This window comes from Microtus ochrogaster, chromosome 10 (assembly GCF_000317375.1).
Source record: "Microtus ochrogaster isolate Prairie Vole_2 chromosome 10, MicOch1.0, whole genome shotgun sequence".
In the NCBI taxonomy this organism is placed as follows: Eukaryota; Metazoa; Chordata; class Mammalia; order Rodentia; family Cricetidae; genus Microtus; species Microtus ochrogaster.
This window is the reverse complement of record NC_022016.1, coordinates 62,443,603-62,465,914: the sequence shown is the minus strand read 5'-3', so window position 1 is coordinate 62,465,914 and position 22,312 is coordinate 62,443,603. Positions and strand designations below refer to the sequence as shown.

At 42.4% G+C, this 22,312-nt stretch overlaps 1 protein-coding gene and 1 non-coding gene across 5 annotated transcripts in view; both read right to left on the bottom strand.

Moving 5' to 3' along the window:
• The window catches only part of Ctps1 (CTP synthase 1), a 27,599-nt gene continuing 5,287 nt past the window's right edge, over window positions 1–22,312 (bottom strand). For 2 of the 4 annotated variants that reach the window (XM_005353325.2, XM_005353326.3), the window contains exons 4-19: window positions 20,283–20,383; window positions 19,240–19,356; window positions 15,806–15,889; window positions 15,135–15,215; window positions 12,566–12,717; window positions 10,751–10,883; window positions 8,860–8,948; window positions 7,791–7,885; window positions 6,970–7,032; window positions 4,667–4,710; window positions 3,518–3,614; window positions 2,570–2,625; window positions 2,390–2,486; window positions 1,728–1,872; window positions 1,233–1,321; window positions 1–764 (exon numbers count right to left, since the gene is read on the bottom strand). In XM_005353325.2, coding sequence (XP_005353382.1) covers window positions 1,237–1,321; window positions 1,728–1,872; window positions 2,390–2,486; window positions 2,570–2,625; window positions 3,518–3,614; window positions 4,667–4,710; window positions 6,970–7,032; window positions 7,791–7,885; window positions 8,860–8,948; window positions 10,751–10,883; window positions 12,566–12,717; window positions 15,135–15,215; window positions 15,806–15,889; window positions 19,240–19,356; window positions 20,283–20,383 — 1,439 coding nt within the window. In that variant the 3' untranslated portion in view covers window positions 1–764; window positions 1,233–1,236. The other 2 variants (XM_013348362.2, XM_026781995.1) reach the window with 2 other exon arrangements.
• LOC113456666 lies at window positions 18,091–18,218 on the bottom strand. Its single transcript, XR_003377428.1, has one exon.

Genomic DNA, 22,312 nt, shown 5'->3' with positions numbered 1-22,312 from the left:
TGGTTCCTCATTATTTATTAAGTTAGGAGTATACATTGAGTCAGCCACCATAGTGTGGGTACATGGCTACACCCACTGCTATGTCACATTAAGAAAATAACTTTTCGAATTGCATTTCAACTGCAATAACACCATTCTGGAAGAAAAAATACCCCCAAACCAATGCTGCATACACAAAAGAGGGCTCATAACTAGTTCCCAAGATTGCTCATTTCTTGACCCCTTGATGCAAGGAGTGTTCTCAGCTGCACAAACAGGAAGTGCGGCCAGAGCCCCAAGGTTTTTATGTGACACTTCATAGAGCTTGTCTGATGTGCCTAAGAACCAAACATCCCTCTGGATGACAAGGGCCACAACTGGCACCAAGTCCCCCACAACTCAGCAGCACCGAGATTCCAGCAATACCTACAGTCAGAAGCCCAGCACTGGAAGAGCTGGCATCCCAGGGAAATAATAGCAACGCACTTGAGTGGCAGTAACTCGAGTGGCTGATGGCCTTCAACCAGCCGCTGGCCACCATCAGGTCCCATCCAGAGTCCTCCTTCCCATGCCAGAAACACAACTGCAAAGGAATTGTCTCACAAACAGGTATGTCGCAGGAGCCAATATAAATGATAGGACATGCAAGTGGCAAAGTTTTCCAAGTACTTTTTCCCCATAATAAAATAATCTTAATAAAAACATAATTTAAAGGAAGTGTCAAAAGCAGAGTGTAAAATCATAGTTGTAAACTATCAGGTCAAAGGCTTTCTTGAAGAATCATCCTGTTTAAAAAAAAAAATGCTAGAATTACATGATTAGAGAAGTGTCAGAACTTGGTCAGCTGCCAGCCACCACAGGGAACGAGGCCTGTTTCTGTGGGGAAAATGGGAGAAGCCTGCATTTGCAATTCCACAGAACCACACACCTTGATGTGCAGCAACCCTCTGTGCTATGCTCAGCCAGATACAAGCACTCTGTCTAAAGTGGCAGCCTGTTTCAAGGCTGCTGAGGGACAGGCACTCCCAATGACTAACAAATGTCTGTGTGTGGAGGGAGTGTGGGTGTATGCACCTGTTGCACCTGTGTGTGCCTTCTACGTGGAGGACAGGCTGGCAGGCGTCTTCCTGTCACTTTTCAGTTTACTTTATGAGACAACTCAGTCTCTGCAGCTCACTGATACAGCTGGGTGGGCTGGCCAGTGAGCTCTTAGAGACCGTCTATTTTAAATAAACATTAAAAACGTAACTTACCAGATCAGTCCTGATTTATTGATGGAAACTTCAGTTCAGTGATTTCAGAGTCGGGGGAGCTGCTCCCACTTCTGTCACTGTAAGTGTCCCTGTGAAATACAGGTTTACTCATCTCCCAGCTAACAATTTACTTCCCCATCTCTGTAACAATAGTATGTCCACACATGGCAACAATCTCTACCACACATGTGAGGCTGTGGAGGGATTTCCTTCTGAGTACTTCAGTACTGATATGGTTGCCACCTACTTAGAGAAACTGGTTTCAGATAAAAGTAATCAGGCATAAGCCCACCTGGCTGTGACCCACCTGCCATGGACAGGATCTGCTCAGCAGCATTCCCACAACCAGAAATCATAGAAATGAGGCCTGGCCAGTAAGACAGGGGAAGCCTAACAAAACCCCAGGAAAAGGACAGGAACCTTCAACCTTCACAGCATAGCAAGGACCTGCCAAATGGCTTTTTCTTAGAGCCTCACTGTGATTAATATCTCTACCTGGGTGAGAGCCGGCAACCTTTCTGCAGGTAGTGTGGGAGCCTCCCAACAGAGGCCAGAAGGAGGCCAAAGTAGGGTGGGGAGGGCTTGATAGGCCTGGACAGGAATTCGGGGTGATACTGCACCCCAACAAAGAATGGGTGATCTGCAACACAACAAATTCAGAAGGAAAAATTAGTATTCTGTGCATACAAAGATGAGACAAATAAACCCTAAGAGTGTTTGAAAGAAACTCAATTCAAGGCAAAAGGAATTCCAAAGCAGGAGGGAGCTGACACGTTCCTCAATACCATACACCTCAGGGCTGAGGCTCCTGCTCTCCAGAGTCCTGAGTATCTTGTGACTTGCCTATAGTTCACATGAAATCTGAAAGGAATTTAGCACCAAGTCCAGCTCTTCATGCTGGGAGAGCCCAGGGCTACATGGTTGCTGTGGAAGCCAGGTTTAGGGATGCACCTCCCCTCTCCAGAACTGTGACAGAAATTGCTGCCTCCTCGTTTTTCTTTAGACATGGTCTGTCTGGCTCTGGCCCCAGCTAACCTGAACTCATCCTCCTCCCTCAACTCTTTAAGGGCTGGAACTGCAGTGTGTGACACCGCCACACCTGGGAAACACATTTTTCTATTTTCCCACACACCGAGGAGTTATCACTACCCAGTCACCTTCCAACTCCAAAATCTCCATCCTTTCGCCTTCAACATCTTGGCCAACAAACTTCAAGCCTTGTTCTTCCAAGCACTTCTTCAAGACTGGATTCACCTAGGGGGCAGGAAAACTCATTATGCTGGCCTCTTCATTCCCTTCTTTGCAGAGTAACAGAAGGAGCAGGCTCACATCCTCACCTCAAATCGGTGGCGGTGCCTCTCTTCCAAGTAGTCTATGTCTCCATAGAGTTTCCCTGCAGAAAACCAGGCAATTTGTATGACAAACAATCTATGTAAACTACTAACTTCCCAATTGACTCCATCATGTAGGTAGTAAACCAGGCTACCAAAATTCTGCTAGCCATCTGCTCTTGATATATATAATTCAGACAATTCCTGGGGCTCTGACTCCTCTGCCCAAACTAAGTACCACAACAGGAACAAACTTTGATGGGGTCCCTTGAACAATTACTGCTAAATGCAAAGCACTGTGATGCTGGAACCACAGGGACAGGACAGGCCTTCAGAACAGTGTCTGGAAGGGAAATGAAAAGCTGGCTGGTGCCTGGTGATTGTGGATAAACAAGCAGTGTGAGGAAATGGGGTGCTTACTGACTCGCTCCTCACTGCCTACTGAGGCCCCAAATCCATATAATAGCACAGCTGGAAAAACTGGAAAATGGTACAAGTGATTCTCAAACTAGTCTGCCACTGGAACTCCCACAAGATATAGAAAGCAATGTTTCCACTAGGCAAGGCAATGTCTACTAATTTTCTTTGATATTTTCCTCCTCCAATTCTCCTAAGTTTTTAACCATGATTATTTGTTAGAATAAAATGTATTTAAACTATATGAAATTGTGATTTTTTTCTTTAACCACCAAATTCTGCATAGTTTTATTTACTAGTATAAGAAAGTAACCATGGATTGCAATGGATTTAACCTAATGGCTTGTCTGCATTACCAGAGACCATCTAGCTAACACAGAACATCCTAAACAAGCATGAAAAGGAGGAAGAAAAAATTGCAAAAACAGGAACAAAGCCAAGAAAAAGTTGGCCTGGCTCTTTGGAGCTACAGCACCACCTAGCCCATGTGCCCTGTATAAACCAGGACAAAAGCCAGACTCATGTGAAACAACTTACTCATGACTGAGTTCTTGGTCTGGAACAGGGTTCTCCTCTTGCCCAGCCTCATGGTTCCACCCATCTGCCCAGGATTATGTTCTGGCATGTCTATGACCTAGAGATGTTCAGAAAACAAATCTGACTTCCACATCTGCTGCTGTTAAAGTCAGACCTCCTTCCCCAAGTGAAGCACTCCAAGAAAGGAGTTCAGTGCTTCAGCCTGTCTCATGATGCTGTCCCCTTGGGAGGTCAAAGGCTCTGTGCTGTGGCACCACACTAATATGGCCACAAGACTAACTAGTCAGACATGGCTGTCCTCTGGGTCTGAAAAAAGGGAACAAAAGACCAACAGCCACTAACAAGTCTATGAACAGGGAGACTGTGGCACCCCAAAGGGGGCTGAAATGGCTTGCCTCTTGGCCCAGCATGCCTGAGCACCTTACAAACTCCTCCAGGCTTCCCTATGCACCACTCCCTCATCCCACTGTTCTTACATTAACAAAACTCCAACTTCAGATCACCTCATATACAGATGCTAAGTCACTGAGATCAAAAACCTGTCCATCTTCTCAGTGACAAAACAGTCCCTTGTACACAACCAATGATTAGCATTTGCTGAATACTGAAAAAGAAAATGCTTAAGTATGCCTGTCACTCATGGGCTAGGGATTCAAAGACAAAGCTCCTCCCCAGTGAACCTCAGTACCATCACAGGCTGTCTAGGCCACATATCTAGGTGATCGACAGCAGCAGTATTGCAGTCTGGAAAAAGCCTTGCTTACCACTAAAGAAATCACCACTCCGAGCTTGTCAACCCTGAGCCTGTCTACCTTTCAGGATTGGTACCCAAGAGAACATAACCTGCTTTATGGAACTCTGAGAACAGTGGTTACCATCAACAAGCCTCCACCCCCACACACTTCCCACCAGGAACTGAGGGGACAGGAGAGCTGTCTCCTTGCTATCAGGGACCATACCTGTCTATTACAGATTTCCTGTGGTTACCTGAAAAGACTGGTAAGGAATTAAGTGAAAACTCAGAAAGTCCTTATCATGAGATCTGAGGGTTTGGGGGACACAGTGACCTCACTGCCTGTCTGCCATCCCCTGTTTCAGAGATGTCCTTCCACCCTTTCTAAGCCCTGAGAGGTTCAAATCTTGACTCACCACAGGATGGCTAGTCTTAGGGTCAAATTCTGTAGAATTAGCATCTGAAAAGTTAAAATACTTGAGTTATGAAAATAGCTATAAACAAAACCTATTATATTTTCATGCTAAGCAACAAATCACAATCTCTTTCTCTGTTTAAAGTCAATGGCCAAATAATTAAGAGCATTCTGCTCTTCCAGATGACCTAGATTTGGTTCCTAGTGCCCACAGAGCTATTGACAACCATCCATAATTTCAGTTCCAGGGGATCCAGTGCCATCTGACCTCCATGGACACCAGGCAAGTAGAATGCACTTACATGCATGCAAAACATTCATATGCACAAAGTAAAAAAATAAAAATAAATTATTACAAAATTATGGAACACCAATAGCTAGGTGTGGTGGCACATGTCTTTAATTCTAGAACTCAAGAGACAAAGGCAGGTAGATATTGTGAGTTAAAGTCCTGATCTACAGAGAGTTCAAGACCAACTAGAGCTACACAGTGAGACTCCATCTCAAAATACAAAAAGCAAAAACAAGGCCTCCCCAAAAAAGAGAGAGAGAACTAGTAAATTTTTTTGTTTTGTCTGCTTGTTTTTTGAGACAGGGTTTCACTGTGTAACAGTCCTAGCAATCCAGGAACTAGCTAGCTTTTGTATATCAGGCTGGCCTCAAACTCACAGATTTCCCTGCCTCTGCCTCTTGAGTGCTGGGATTAAAGGCGGGCGCACCACTGCCTGGCTATTATAATTAAAATATAATCACATAGTTTTATCCCTTCAGGGGACAGTAAAATAGGAGTATACACCTGTGAACTCGCCCTATCAAATCTTTATCTTTCTGGGAAGTCAAACTGCAAGGTGGATAAAAATCATCTTAGATTGTTTCTCTGATAACAGTTCTTACATTAACTTTTCATTTTGTTATAGATTCTCTAAGCTGAGTAAGAACTGTTCCCTCTGCCTTCCGTCCTCATCTCTAAGCTGAGTAAGAACTGTTCCCTCTGCCTTCGGTCCTCAGCATCTAATATGCTGTCACCCTCAGTTAAGATAGGAATTAGCTGAGCTGTTACTTTTCTTTGCAGCACTGGGAATGAATCCAGGGCCTTGCAAAATGTCCAGCCCTTTTTCATTTTTAATTTGAGACAAGGTCTTGTTGTACAGTCCAGGTCGTCATGAAACTCACTGTCTCAGTCTCTGAAAAAGGTGGGAAGTTAACTGATTTCAACATAAACTACCTTTCTATAGGTTGCACTAGGCAAAAAGGCAAAGGATCAAATCCCTTTCTGTGTGAATGTAAGGTACTGTTTCCTGCCTGGGCCCAAACCAGGCTAAGCATATCATAAGGCCACTTGCCCAACTGGGAACCCCAGAGGGAGGGAGGAGCTTGAGCTTGAGTGTAAAAGCATCCAAGAATCCTAGATGCCAGCTCTGGGTGATGAGCAGACAGTCCTTGTGAAGACTCAAGACACCAGAAATAAAGGACAAGCTGCTTATCCCACTGAGCCATGGTCCCGAAGGTTGTGAGGTGGAACCCAGCCTTGGCCACAAGCCAGCTGCCCAGAGGCTCTCACACTACAGACAGCTTTTTCATACCTACATGCTTCATTTTGTAGCAAGCTCAAAAGCCAGCACTGTGAGAAGTCTAGTCTCTCATAGTCATCCAGTTACAAGTAGATCTTACACTTTCTGACAGGAACTGATAGGGACTATTTGTTTACAGTGTTTCACCTACTTTTGCTGTTATTTTTTTTCAAGACCTGGTTTCTCTGGGTAGCCCTGCCTGTCCTGGAACTTACTTTGTAGACCAGACTGGCCTTGAAATCACAGAAATCCACCTGCCTTTGCTTCCTGGGTGCTAGAATTAAAGGCATATGCCACCATCACCACTCAGCTTCACCTAATTTTTTTCAACTGTGTAAAGTGATGCCTATTCTATAGGCAACAGAAGTCAGAAAGACTAAGTTGCCTAAAACTACCTATATATTTAGTGATAAAGCCAGAACTTGAGCCCAACTCTATAACTACACAATCCTTCTGTACATCAGTGGCTTCTTGCTGGACAACATCTGGGTGGTGGTCACTGTGTTCAAAGTGAGAATCTTGAGACAAACCGTGCAGGGCAACAGCCAAAGACCTGTTTGCTCAAGTCCTCCTTCATGCATATGTAGAGGGATTCTTGCACTTCTATGAATAAGGTGCCTTCTTCCCTGAACACTGAGACTTGCTGAGAAAACAGGCATCATACTCACAGCTCTCAACCACCAGCATACAATGGCTTTCAGGCCAGGAATGAGTTGCTAAACAAGACACTTACCTTGCCATCCCAGCACATTTCTTGAAAATTCTACCACTGCTAGCTGCATTCCTAAGCACACACCTTCCAAGAGAAGGAAAAATAACGTCAATCTCCACTGAGAGGGCAACTCCTCCATTCCCCCCAGCCTGTCAGTGTCTTTGTGTGTCTTGAGTGGAAATCATATGCTTAATATCATGTCTGAAACACCCAAAAGCTTTACCTGCTGAATTAAACCAGGACCTATATACACACGAAGATTCAGGGTTCTGCAAAGCTACTCAGTTAAAGAAATGAAACTCCACTCGGCACCTTAAAATCCATGCTCCCAATCCTTTCTCATTATGTGCTCATTTCCAGGTTGGTCAGGTTGAAAACCACTTAACTGTGCAGCAACAGGAAGCATCCAGAAATCACTTGGCCCAGTTACTGGCTGTTTTGCCAAGTGAGGATGACACAAAACCCAGCCTTACATGCACTGCAAACATTTCCTATCTCAGTTCACTTTCTCAAAATTCCTTGTCATTTACATGTAGCTCAAAAACTTTCCATACTACAAAACTGAAGGCCAATGAGATGGCTCAGTAGCTAAAAGTGCTAACCTAAGCCTGATAACCTAAGCTCAATTCCTGGGACAAAATAGTGGAAGGAGAAAACCATGACAAGTTGTTTTCTGCCTTCTACATGTATGCCATGACATGCTCCTACACACATACACATAAGAAAATATAATTGAATTTCCCCCAGAAAATTCCTCTCCTCTCTAGAAAAAAAAAAAAAAAACTGGCATCTTCCTCATTCTTCTCTCTCCAGAGTGAAGAGGGCACAGCAGGGCTCCTTACCCAAAAAAGGCTTCTTCTGTTTCCTAGCCCAGGCAATTGCTTGAATTTTTCCTTCTGTTCCCCGAACACCAAATCCTCCTGGAACCAACACTCCACTGCAGAGAGAAGAACACAAAGCAACTTCCCTTTTCCACTAATCCAGCCCTTAATCATACCAAAGAAGCCACTTCCAAAACACTGAGCCATGAACTAACTTCCCATATATCTAAGCCCCCAGGGGGTCTGAGACTACAGCTGGTAGACTGTGGGTACACATTCTGTGAATGTAAACACAATAAACTTAGTGCAAACAGAAACATGGGCTATCAGGATGCTGCTGCTACTGTCCCTGACCCTAATTCATCATTCATATTTCTTTTCTGAGATAGATCTTTCAGTATAGCCCAGACTGGCTCCAAACTCACAAATTCCCCTTGCCTCAGACTCCTAAGTATCAGACTATAGGTATGTTCAAAGTGCAGTCAGCGCACGTTTCCTCTGGATTCCAGTGCTCTTCTCCGTTTCCATGAGGGGCCTCAGCAGAGCACCACACTGACCAAGCAAATCAGCAGTAGTTCAGAGCCTCATAACACTGACTGCTCTAGTGCATTCAAACTTCCTTCTAGTTTTTATATTTTAAGAAAAATCTAACTGGGCATAGTAGAACACACCTTTAATACCAATGATTGGGAGGCGAAGGAAGACAGATCTCTGAGTTCAAGGCCAGACTAAAGTTCTAGGGCAAACAGGGCTAAGCAGAGAAACCTTCTCTTAAGAGGACCTGGGGATGTGGTTTAGTGACAGAGCACTTGCCCTACATTAGTAATAGCAGCAGCTATCAAAAACAATTTATGAGACTCAACTGATGGCTACTCATCAAATGATCCAGATAAAAACAATATTTAAGCCCCATGAAGTATCAGTAAAATGAGAGTATTTCTTTAGATCCAACTATAACGTCGCATTTTTTTTAACAAATTATTCCATTTACTAGGCTGTCTAATCATTAAAAGACTTTTTAAACGGGCAAAAGACCTCCCTCAGCACTGGAAGCACAGGTCTATGTGGATTGGCAGAGAAGGCTACTTACTGAGCACTGCAGAGCTTCTGCCATGCCTCATGGTAACGCACAGGGTCCTCCTGCAGGGTGCTGGGCTCCAGATCTGTGGAATCAATGTACTGGGGCACCACGCAGAGAGAAAAACAGAAGCTTATGAATCCAACCATACCTCTCAACTTTCAAATAACATTATCAATGTTCCATCTCCCTTAATTTCAGTTTAAAGTGAACATAATTAAATTCAATAATTTGGTATTTAATAAAAAATATTTTAATTAAGGGTCCCCCTTAAGATTATTTAACCATCAAGTCCAATTCTACCCACTCTACTTGGAGTATTTAGATCTTGCAAGTAAGTCACTGGAAAGGGCTCTGTCCTTTGTTCAAATGACACTCTCCACAGGCCATCCCACATAAGTTTTTGGTTTATTTGCTAGCTGGTTTTTCCATTTTTCTCCCACCTGAATCAAAGTATGACTTATAAAAAATAAGATATAACCATTTTAGGAATAGTACCCTGTACTGGCTGGTTTTATGACAAGCTTACACAAGCTAGAGTCATCACAGAGGAGGGAGCCTCAGTTGAGAAAATGCTTCCTGAATATCAGACACCCTTCCTTCCCTCTGCCTTCCCAAGCCCTCTCAACCTCCTTAGGGCCTTCCTCTCTCATATATCTACCAAGGCAAGTGATCTTCTTTCCTAGGTGTTCTATGTCTGAGAGCCTCAGTGTTCCTAAAAAACTGGGGCTTTTAATTCTTTATTCTTCTCTCAGCCTCCATTCACTGAACACAAGGTGGCCACAAACTAATTTCAAATAGATAAAATTAATCAGTGATGTAAAGAACTAGCAAAAAAAAAAGTCCAGAGAGTAAAATGGGGTCATCTAGGTCTATGTTACCATTCTGTGGGAACCTGTATTCATGTACCACTAGGCTCCAAGCTCTCACTTCTCTCCTCCATCTCCTGAAAAGTTCCAGCCAGTGCAACAGGGACAAGAACTCTAAATGGACCAGTCACCTTCCAAAGGAAGCGACTACATCCAGCAGTTACTATATAGCAGTTCCAAGTAAACCATTTAGTTTTTTTTTTTTTTTGTTTTGTTTTTGTTTTTCAAGACAGGGTTTCTCTGTGGCTTTGGAGCCTGTCCTGGAACTAGCTCTGTAGACCAGGCTGGTCTCGAACTCACAGAGTTCTGCCTGCCTCTGCCTCCCGAGTGCTGGGATTAAAGGCATGTGCCACCACCGCCCGGCACCATTTAGTTCTTAACCACAGGAGAAACCACTATCACAATCCCCTTTTAAAGGAAACCCAGGCAGAAGATTAAGACATCCAAGCTCAGAGCACTTGGGCAGCAGATCCAGCACTCCAAGACTGGCCACCTGCTCTGTAGTCTGTGCCTTTAATCATGACACTTGATGGGAGCAGAGCAGCTACTGGCAAAGTCTTTGGTGGCACCATCAGCTGTGCACTATACTGTCCACCAAGCCCTCCCATTCCAAAGAGACTGACACTCAGAACCATGCACTAAGGCCCCTTCATTATTTCTGAGAAATACTCTGGTGTCTCCTTGGAGCCCAAAACCAACATGAATCTTTCTTATCCCTAAAAATAAATGCAGAGGTCCAAAAACCATAAAGCAGGTAGGTATGGAGTATCTACAAGATCACAAGGCTTGAGTCTTCAAGATGACTCAGTGGGTAAAGGCATGTGTTGTCAAGTTTGACAACCTAGTTTAATCCCTAGGACCCACATCATGAAAGAAAAAAAATGACTTCTATTAATTATTTTCTGAACTCTACATGTGCACATACACATGTACCCACATATACCTGCACCCAACAAATTTTTTAATGTATAAAACATACACACACAAGCTGTTTTCATTTACTCCTTAGTTGTACCCACCCCACCCTTCCTTACCTTGATCTCCAACTTGTGGTTAATAGCCAATGCAGAATGCTCTAAAGCTTTAATGACAGAGGCATAAGAGTCTGAGAATTTGGTGTATTTGCCCACAAGAGCAATAGAGCAGGTCTCCAGCAAGCGATCATATCTAGCAAATAAGGATCAAGACAGTTACTTGCAACATCCACACCATTATGAGACTGAAATTACTTCTGCAAATTATTATGCCCGGGAAGACGATAGAGTATCACCTCAGTACTGTGCACAGAACAAAAAGAACCCTTATATCAAAAGGGCAGTCTCAGAAAAAGAATAGGATTGGAGTAAATGAGATGATTCAGTGGGCTTGCCACACAAGCCCAGTGATCTGAGATCCATCCCAGAACTCGGTGGAAAGAAAAATCAGACCCCTACAAGTTGTCCTTTGATCTCCACATATAAACTGTGGCATGCAAATGCTCAAGCACACAACCAAAATAAATAAATGTCATTAAAAATAAAAAAAAAAAATCAACCCCAAAGGGCAAAAAAACTAAACAAAAAATTCATGAGAATTAACGTAAGTCAAATTATGGTACAGTCACAAAGGATGCCTGTCCATAATCATCAAAAATTTCTATTTTAAAACATAATTAAATGTGGTGGTTTGAAAGAAAATGGTCCCCATACGCTTATAGAGAGTTGCACTATTAGGAGATAGGGCATTGTTGGAGTAGGTATAGCAAGTCTTGTTAGAGTGTGTCACTAAGGGCAGGCTTTAAGGCTCAGTGTCTCAGTCTCTTCCTGCTGCCTTCAGATCCAGATGTAGAACTTTCTAGTACCCATGTCCTGCAAGCCACCATGCTTGCCACCATGATGACAATAAACTAAACCTCTGAACTGTAGGCCAGCCCCAATTAAATGATTCCTTTATTTTTTTAAATATTTATTTATTATGCATACAATATTCTGTTTGTGTGTATGCCTGCAGGCCAGAAGAGGGCACCAGACCTCATTACAGATGGTTGTGAGCCACCATGTGGTTGCTGGGAATTGAACTCAGGACCTTTGGAAGAGCAGGCAATGCTCTTAACCACTGAGCCATCTCTCCAGCCCCAAATGATTCCTTTATAAGAGTTGCTGTGGTCATGTCTCTTCACAGCAATAGAGACCCTAAGACAATTAAAAGACTAACAATGTTTCAAGTTTTATGAAAAAAGGTCATTAAAAAAACTACAGGCTATTTTTATAGCTACATGCAAATAGACTTACAAAAGATATCCACATAAATGGTCAAAAAACAAAAAAGAAACTGTCCAAGTGAAAGCAGTTATCACAGACAAGACAATGAGCACTCCACTCCATCTGTGTGTGCTTACCCTGTCACAGTTTGACTCACCCTGCTCTAGGCCATGAGTTAGTATCTCAGAAATGAGACAACCTCGGAGCTTAAGGACAAGGTGGCAGCAGTTCATCCCTGCTCAGCATTTTCTATCTGAGAGTATGGCATGTTCCCAAACACAGCTTAGATATTAAGAGTGCTGCCGCCAAGGCCAGCATTCCTGTAGGCTCTGGGAATACATGTACCCCTCTGCCACCAGGCTGCTGTTGGTGCTGTTGAGCTAATAAGATAGTACAGCACAATGTAGTGATCTGAACTCACTGCCTGAAGTCCTCGGAACAGGCCTAGACTACCTAGATCCTCCTCTGTGTTGTGACCACATTCTGGGTATAAAATCCTTTGTTAGCCTTCTGAACATCTTTCTATGAGCACCTTTTCTACCCATTATGACAGCATGGTGGAGCCCTACTAAAGACTGACATATGCATGCCCAACTACTTATAACAAACCTGTCTGCCATCTCTTTCCATTTAATCAGCATCTTTCGTGACTGTCTCTCAACAGGAAGGTCAAGTCTCCGAAGAAAATAGTCTACGACCCCTTGCTCTTCTAACAACAAGGGTACCCGGTAGATGGATGAAACATCATGAACACAGATCACCTGTTTTAAAAAAAGGGGGAGGGTTAATAAAAACAACTAATTTACTAGGGTTACACCTACATGATCGTAACGAAGGAAAACTTTAATTTGGAACAAAAAAAGTGATTTTTCTAGAAAGATAAACTTGCAACTGATTCAAGAATAGAAAATAAGTGAATGGAGACTATTATGAACATGGGTGGAAAAATCCTTTAAAAAGAGCCAGATATGGTGGTGCACACCTGTAATTCCCGAACTCAGGAGGCTAAGGCAAGGAAGCATAAGTTAGACACCACCTTAGGTTATCTCAAAATAACAACAAAAATATGCCTACATATTAATAGAATCGGTGATTCTCGAACTCAGCTATACAGAAGAATCTCTGAGGGAGTTTGTAAGAATTGCTAAGTCTATGCTATATTGCACAATCACTCAGGTCCAACTGTCTGGAAGTGGCAGGCTCCCAGCTCATCCCAGTGTGCAGTCAAATTTGAAATCTACTGCAGTGGCCCATTTTAAAGTGGACCTTGGTTTCTCTCCCATAAGGAATCTAGATTTTTAAAAACAAATACAGACATGAAAGTAGAAGGGAGTTCACACAGTAGGTAAAAGGTAGAAAACCAGAAGGAGGTGGGAAATAAGGAAAGTTGGGGGGGGGCACAAAGTCAAGACAGGCAGTGGTGGCATACACCTTTAATCCCAGCACTCTGGAGGCAGAGGCAGGCAGAAATCTCTGAGTTCAAAGCCAGCCTGGTCTACAAACCAAGTTCCAGGACAACCAGAGCTACACAGAAAAACCCTGCCTCAAAAAACCAAAAATAAATAGTAAGTAAATTCAAAATTCACGATATATACTATGGAAATGTTATAAAGAAACTGATCCTTCTGTACAATGAGTATGTGCCAATAATAAGAGTAACACTGGAACATGCCACATGAACACATTAAAAAGGAGAGAAGTAAGATCTCTGTGGATAAAGGCGATAAAAATTCAGAACCTGTTCAAAATTGAGATAAATTAAGAATACTAGGTAAATTTTGAAAATATAAAATACCCATAGTCTAACAAAACTCCTGCTTTCTGTTAAAAGAATAAGAGAAAATGGCTCAGGGCTGGTGAGCTGGTTCAGTGGCTAAGAACACTGACTGCTCTTCCAGAGGTCCTGAGTTCAATTCCCAGCAACCACATGGTAGCTCACAACCGTCTATAATTGGGTCTGATGCCCTGATGTCCTCTTTTGGCATGTAGGGATACATGTAGATGGAGTATTCATACCAAAAACAAACAAAATAAAATTTAAAAATAGAGAGACAGAAGATAGCTCTGGTCACTAGTCAGAGATCCTGGAGATGTCACCCATTAAAGTCAAACAAGAAACACCATGTGATCTGAAAAATAAAAGCAACTGGAACCACATGCATGCATCATGATTGACTGTATGTGCCCATAAAAAACAAGACTTAACAGAATTTCAGTAGGTTGCTAGACTATAAATCAAAAGAAACCACCAGGGTGCCCCGCATGTGGGCTATTCCTAAGAAAACAGTTTTTTAAAATATCATTCACTATAGTAACAAAAATGAAGTTATACATAAATCTAAGGTTTATGAAGCAAATCTTACATACTATACAAAAATTGATTTTAACAAGTAGGGCTGGATACCTGAATATTCATACACAAAAAGATTATCTGTCACTACTTACCTCACACTGTATACAAACGCTGACTCAAAATGGGTCTGGTATGATATAAAACTTGAGAAAATTGAGGAAAATTTTCATGACCATCATTAAGCAGAGAAAGCACAACTCACAAAACATTGAACATTTATAAGTTTCTATGCTCCACTAAAAGCATAAAAAGCAAGCCACAGGCTGAAAAAACACTGCATACCTGACGAAAGACTACATTCAGATTAACTTCTTATAGCTTGATATAAACAATCCAATGTTTAAAATAGGCAGAAGACCTGCAATTCAAATCTGCAATAAATGTGAGTAACAGTAAAGAGTTTTCACAGCTTTTATTTTTTTGTTTTTGTTCTTTTGAAACAAGAAGTCCTGGCTGTCCTAGAACTAGCCATGTAGACTAGGCTGGCCTTAAACTCAGAGATACCTGTTTCAGCCTCCTTAATATTGGGATTAAAACAGTGCACTGCCATGCCCAGAGAGTAATTCTTATGAGAATCAATTCTGCTAAAGAAAAGAAATCTCCCCCTTCTTCACTTATGAAGACAGAAGTACCTAAAATAAAGTACACAATTAAGGATCACTGTGAAAAAATGAAAATCATCCTGTGTTCCATGGGTTGAGCGTGAAGCAGAACCTGAGGAGTCCCTGGCTTAAGAGTCACACAAGGAACGTGACTCCAGCCCCAGATGCCTTTACCCCAAGGTAAGGAGAAGTAAAGTCATTTCCGGAGGTGAAAAGTACTTACTTGTTCAGGTTCCACATGGCAGAACATAGATATTTTCTCTTTCACGGATGTGTCAAGAGGATTTGAGCATCTGCACACCACCTAGTAATTAAGAAAACAAGGAACTTGGAGCAGAAGGAAGAGTCTAAGTAGGGCTTTCCGCAACTAGAATTAAAATAGCAGTAATGTTCTGAGATGGACCAAAATGTCAGCTCCAAGCACACTGCACATGATCCACAAACACACCACTATCTAGTTTTCAAAACCACAACTCCTACATCCCAAGCAGAGCATGAGAGACAGCAAGGGGGAAAAGAGTGAACTACAAGAGCTAACTGGTTCTCCTCCTCCTCAATGTTCTTAGGAGGAGTGAAGGACTGCGAGAAGCAAGACACAAGAAGAAATATAAGCCTTCCTATGTGCCTGCAAGAAAATCAGACTCCAATCCCAGTCAAAGCCCTGTTTTCTCCACAATTAGACATCTGCTGACAAACATCCATCACACCAGAGGCCAAGGGGGGGGGGGGGCGTGCAAGACAGGGTTTCTCTGTAGCTTTGGAGCCTGTCCTGGAACTCACTCTGTAGACCAGGCTGACCTTAAACTCAGAGATCCACCTGCCTCTCAGCGAGAAGCTAGATTTTAATTAGATGTGGTCAATAACACCAAAAGCAGGCACTGAAGGAAACCTTACCAAATCTGGAGAAAGCCCAAGTCCTCTAAGCTCCCGAACACTGTTTTGGGTAGGTTTTGTCTTCTGTTCCCCTGTTGAACTTGGCTGTTTTACAAAATAAAAAAACAAGTGGTTCATTTCTCTGACAGCTTTCCAAGCAGGACTTTTCTCTAAACCTCTGATTGGAAAATTTGATTGTACAATTCAGCCTTGATTTTTATTGAAGTTACACATACATATACTTTAGGGTCAAATGGTTCTATGGGGCTTGGCTTAACAGACAATATTGCATGGTCTTGCCCTGCCACTCTCCAAATCCTACAAATAATGGGTTTTTTTCCATATCTGTATTTGGGGCAGAACTGAACCAGAGCTTGGCCGACACTAAAGACAGCCCCCAGTCCATGTCAACTCCCAAACTACTGCCCTGCTTTTCTGCTACAGCTCAGCTTGTCTAAGGCATGCTCTACTGAGATCTCTCCCTCCTGACCCATGATGCTATTTCAGCTGTGTACACTCTTGAGTACATAAAGTATTCAGGTAGGCCATGTGCCATACTTTGTCTATAATAAAGTATCTTTATTCTCTTCCCACAATTAAGACAGATCTGCTAGGTTTAGAGTTCTCAGTTGGAAAGAACCTTCCCTTAGAATGATGGTTCTCAACCTGTGGACTGTGACCCCTTGGTGGAATCATATGACTTTTTCACAACAGTCACCTAAGACCATTGGAAAACAACTATTTCTATTACAAATCGTAACAACAGCAAAATCACAGTTATGAAGTAGCAATGAAAATTAATTTATAGTTGGAGGTCACCACCACCTTACATCAACCTAAGAACTGCATTAAAGGGCTACAGCCATTAGGCAGGTTGAGAAGAAACATTGCCTCAAGAATGTTTAATGCAGTTTGGTCATACTGACTTAATTTTTTTCCATAGGGCCTTTGAAGTCTTCTACTTCATTATTCTATACTCTCACTGATAAGGGATTCCCTCTGTATGTTATGAATATGTTCTATTACTATTGATTAATAAAGAAGCTGTTTTGGCCTATGGCAAGACAGAATATAGCTAGGCGAGAAAACTAAACTGAATGCAGGGAGAAAGAAGGTAGAGGCAGGCAGACGCCTTGTAATAAAATATAAAACAATAAAAAATGAGTTAATTTAAGATATAAGAATTAGTTAATAAAAAGCCTGAGCTAATAGGCCAAAGAGTATGTAATAAATATTAAGCCTCAGAGGTTTTTTTGTTTGTTTTTATTTTGTTTTTTGGTTTCATTCGAGACAGGGTTTCTCTGTAGCTTTGGAGCCTGTCCTGGAACTAGCTCTTATAGACCAGGTTGGTCTCAAACTCAGAAAGATCCGCCTGCCTCTGCCTCCCGAGTACTGGGAAAAAGGTGTGCACTGCCACAACCTAGACAGAGAGGTTTATAATTTATAAGCAGCTTCAGGAACAGGCGGACAGAGAAAACCTGGTCCAGGGGGCGCAGCAGGCGGGGAATATCTGTAGCTATACTCATCACTCTGAACCTTAGTCTGGCCATTTTACAATCAATACAGTAAGCACACAATGGGCTCTTCCAATCCAGAAACTGTCTTAAAAAGTTTTCTTGTTCAGATCAGAGGCCAGTAAACTCTGTAAAGAGCCAGATAATACCTACTTTAGGGTTTAGTCTTACGTCATGGCTCATGCCCTTTACTTGAACACTTAGCAGGCTGTTCAAGGCCAACAGTCTAGACTAAAGTGAGTCCAGTCCTCTCTGAGCTACATCATGGCATATTATCCATCTCAAAGCCCATTACTATTACTACTGTTATTATTTTGAGCTTTGTGGACCATAGTTTGTCATACAGATTCAACTTTGTTTCAGTATAAAAGCAGTCACAGATGACACATCAACCAAGGAATATAGATCTATTTCCATAAAACAAGCCTTTTAAAAAAAAAAAAGCCTATCAGGGGCTAGAGAAATGGCTCAAAGGTTAAGAGCACTGACAGCTCTTCCAAGTCTTGAGTTCAATTCCCAGGAACCACATGGTGGCTCATAACCATCTGTAATGAGATCCGATGACCTCTTCTGGCATGTAAGCACATGTAGACACAGCACATTCTATATAATAAGTAAATAAACCTAAAAAAAAAAAAAAAAAAGAGAGAGAGAGAGAGCCAATCAATAGCCCTTGGCCCTCAAATACAACCTGTGATTCAGACTACATTTCCCTCTTCATTTCTTTTTTTTTCCTCTCTTCAACTGATATTTGATATTTAATTAAAAAAGAATAGCAAAGATAGTGCTGGAAAATGTTGGGTCGTACAGTCAACCCTGTGGTTTTCTCCAGTGAGGGCTGCGTTCTTCACCCATTTGTCTAGGAGGAGTGTATCAGCCAAGTCCTGCTTCATCAGACTCAGCCTTCTTGGTCCTCCAGTTCCCTTATTTCTTTACAGGATACCCTGCTATATATAACAGATCTGGACCAATCCTCTCTTTCTTACCTCCTCTCTCCTATTTTCTGTCTCTGTCCTACTTCTGGGTTTTTCTTCAGCTTCCCTCCTTCTTACTGTCATCTCTGTTTTATCTAATTCTTAGCTTCAATTCTTACCTGTGTTCCTGTCATGTGGCATCCAGTTCCTGCTGAACACATGCAGTTACTGGCTGCTGACTCCTATCTAAAAGCAAATTAGAAGTTCCCTATAAAAGATAGGCTGGTGACTGGGGAGCCTTAGGAGCAGTGAGTGTCTTCTCCTAGGCTAGTCACACATAACAGAAGTCTCAGATTTCCCATGTGGAGGGTCCCAGCCTGGCTCTGAAGACTCTGAGAACCAATAGGTAATAGACAGTAAGCATCTCGGCAACATGGCATGTTTATGGTTTAGCACCTCTGCTCTCAACTATCCAGTGTCTGCTTGTCAGACACTCTTCCCAGGGCTATCTTATAGAAAAAAAGAGACACAGATGCCTGACTGGGCACAAAAGCAAACAGGTATGAGCAGTCTTTGCAGTGAGCCCTATATTCCTCCTACTCCCAGCAGAGCCTGACACTGCTTATCATGAGCCTCTGGAGGGGCCACAGGGCAAAAAGGACAGCTTCTCGGCACCCCTGCTGCAGGTGTGTTTATGTGTCAGTGCCCTCTGTAAATCCCTTACTTTATTACCGCACTCATCTCCATGCTCTTTTCTGAATCTGTCTTAAAAAAGTACTTCACTCTGATTTTGACAGAGAGCAAAGACAAGCACACATGTTCAATCTACTACCTCTATTACAATGAATCCTGATTCATTTTTCAAACCTTTTCCATTTAATCTTTCAGAACACGGACTAATAAGAAGACTCAGCTACATACATCAAATAAATAAAGCATGTGATTGTAATAAACTCACAGAAGTTCTTTATTTCCTATTTCTTGTACCTCCGGTGTTGAAAGCTTAGAACCAAACTGTATACCTTACCTGAGGAACCAGACTGACGTGGATATTACAAAAGTTCTCCTTCTTGACCTTGAACTGGAACTGGCGGAAGGCCTCAATGAAAGGCATGCTTTCAATGTCTCCCACTGTGCCACCAAGCTGAAAAGAAACACCTTCTGAGAGGTTAACATTGAATTTCTATCATTTCAGTGCCCAGATTGCAGTGTAACTGTAAACTCCTAGCCTTACAGAATGTCAGTCTTCAGACACTGCTTTGTACTCAAAGTTGATACTATTAGGAACTCCTGATTTCCCTAAAAATATTGAAGATATCGTCACAGCATTTTAAGAAAATGACTGGGTTTGAAAGGTACCTGGAATCAGGTAGTGGTGACACACACCTTTAATACCAGCACTTGGGGGGCAGAAGCAAACCAATCTCTGTGAGTCTGAGGCTAGCCTGATCTACAGAGCGAATTCCAAGGACAGCCAGGGCTACACAGAGAAACCCTGTCTCAAAAAAAAAAAAGGAGGAGGAGGAGGAAGAGGAAGAGGGAGGGAGGGAGGGAACCAGAAACTAGACTATAATTCTTAGGCATTGTTGATTCACTTGAGAACCACAGAGAATGAATGAATGAATGAATGAATGAGAATGAAAGAAAAGAAAGAAAGAAACAAACAAACAAACAAACAAACAAACCTAGATGACTCTCCTTAGTTAAGTATAACCTTTCTACTAAAAACCACCAGTTATAACAAAACTGCTGGGACTTCCTGAGCTGGGATGAACAGACACTAGAATAGAAACAAAGCAAAGGAAGCTAGCAAGCAGAGGCAAGCAAAGGGCTACTAATAACAAGTGACAAAAATGTGTCCTGTCACTCTGAGTATGTGTTAGACTGTCCAACACACACTAAAAGAGAACACTGTTAGGGAAAATATTGTCTCCCCTGTGCACCATTCTATCTGTTGCTGCACACTGCATGCACAGAAATGGAAGGCTGGGTTTTGACTGGGCATGGTCCTATTGATGGCTAAGGAAAGGAATGACTGAACTAGTTCACACAGGCAAGATTCATACAAACCTCAATAACACACACTTGAGGTTCCAAGCCATCTTCATCTACAGGTATTAATGCCTGTCTCATCACCCACTCTTGGACTGCATCTGTGATGTGAGGGACAACTAAGAAAAGAAAAGAAACCTGTAACTTATGCTTGCCTATCAATCAGCATTTATGAAGGCAAATACATTGACTGTTAAGACAAACTGATATACTTTCTTGTCTAGATATATAAGCAATGGGGTATGGGTGTACTTAGGAAAAGCTCTTCCTAAACAAGCAATAGGATCATAATATTTTTGAAGTGCCCTTAAATTACTTATAAATCTTTGGGTTCACACTTCTCTAGGCCTCCTTTCCAGACTGCTAGACTGTTGCTGGAAGCCATGTGAAAAGAATGAAGCCAAAAGTGGCTCCCTAAGCAGCTCCAAACACATGGCCTGTGCAATCTACTCTTCTACTACACAAAGACACAAAACCTGTGACCACCCCTACCGCTCTCAGCTGAAGCGGCAGTGGGTGCATCACACCTGAGCGTTTTCCCAGGAGCAAACATACTACCAGAACCCTGTGCCATGTTTCCAGTTTAACCAAAGGGTAGGCAATCCACTGCAAGAGACATAACAACACAGCAAAGCTGTGAAAGGCACGGCACCTAGGGTCAAATCTCAGTTCACGACTCACCAGCTGTACTGAGAGTCAATTATCTCTTTATCTTTAAGCTTGGAGTCTTCAAGTAGAATTACGACGTCTACTTCTGAGAATGTCTTATAAGATAGCAGAACATCCAGGATTTGCTAATAACCAGCTACTGTGGGACACTTTTAAGAATCACAGTTGTTGGAGTCAAGAATGCAATTCCCAGGTGACTGGAATGATCTGGGGTTAAACAACAGTGCTCCTGCATAGATATCCATTACCTACGTCACACAGAGCAGCCAAGTGATCTACAAACACTAATCAGAATTCATTACTCCACATTTGAACTCCTTAGTAATCAGTGAAAGCCTCACATAACATCCACTGGGTGACAGCGCTGCTGTCTCAGACTGTAATCAACCACAGCAGTTTCCCCTCTAGTTCTTGCCCACAGATTCCTGTAGTCTGGGGCCTGTGTACCTGTGTACCACTAATGGTCTGACCCTTCGTGAGTCACATTTCATGGTGACAAATAAAGGAACAAGTACACCAGAACAAACTGCACAACCAACATGACCTTAATTCACAACAGACCCTCTCTATGTGCCAGGAAGGTGGAACAGAGCACCCTGATGCAGTCTTTTAATTATCAACTCAAAAAGCAGAAGCCTTTACCACCTCCATTTTACACAAGTGGAAACCACATCTCAAAAGGGTACAGAATTTTCCTTCCTGTGTTTATAGGGCTAGTATGTAACAGAGCTAAGCCCCAAATTATGAAATGATTGGACCAGACTCTGGCCAGGGCAGCCCCAGACCAGAGCCAGGCTGAACCTTGGTTCTCAGTGTAGCAAACTGCTCTTCTACTCCGAGGAAAGCAATGGCTCAAACTCGCATACTGTCATCCCACTAGACCAATGGAGTCCCAGTACCACCATTTCAAAGCAGGGAGCACTTTTCCTAAATGACTACTTAAAGAAAATCTCAGAACAGCCAACAGATGTCAGCTGAGCTGGTGAAAACTCCAGAGGGCCCAGGAGCCCACTTCTCAGACTTCCATCACATGAAAAGCCTGTGTCACATGTATGTTTCCCAACATAAGCAATGGAAGTTCATTTCCCCATCACTTACACAAGCCACCAAGCACAATGCCTCAGTTAAGCTTCCTTCACTGCTTAGCATGTAAAAGCAGCAGCTCTCCGGAATCCAACCATGTCGCCATGCTGACTGACAACAGCTATGCCATTACTAGAGCCAATAGCTTTCTCCAAGGATTTTCTGAGGGAATAGCCATACAATTCTGAATTTCCAACCGAAAGGATATTTTGGTAATAATACCTTGACAAAATACTAAAATCACATAAAAATAAATTTTTATACTCAAAAGAAATTAAATTGGTTAACAGTTTCTT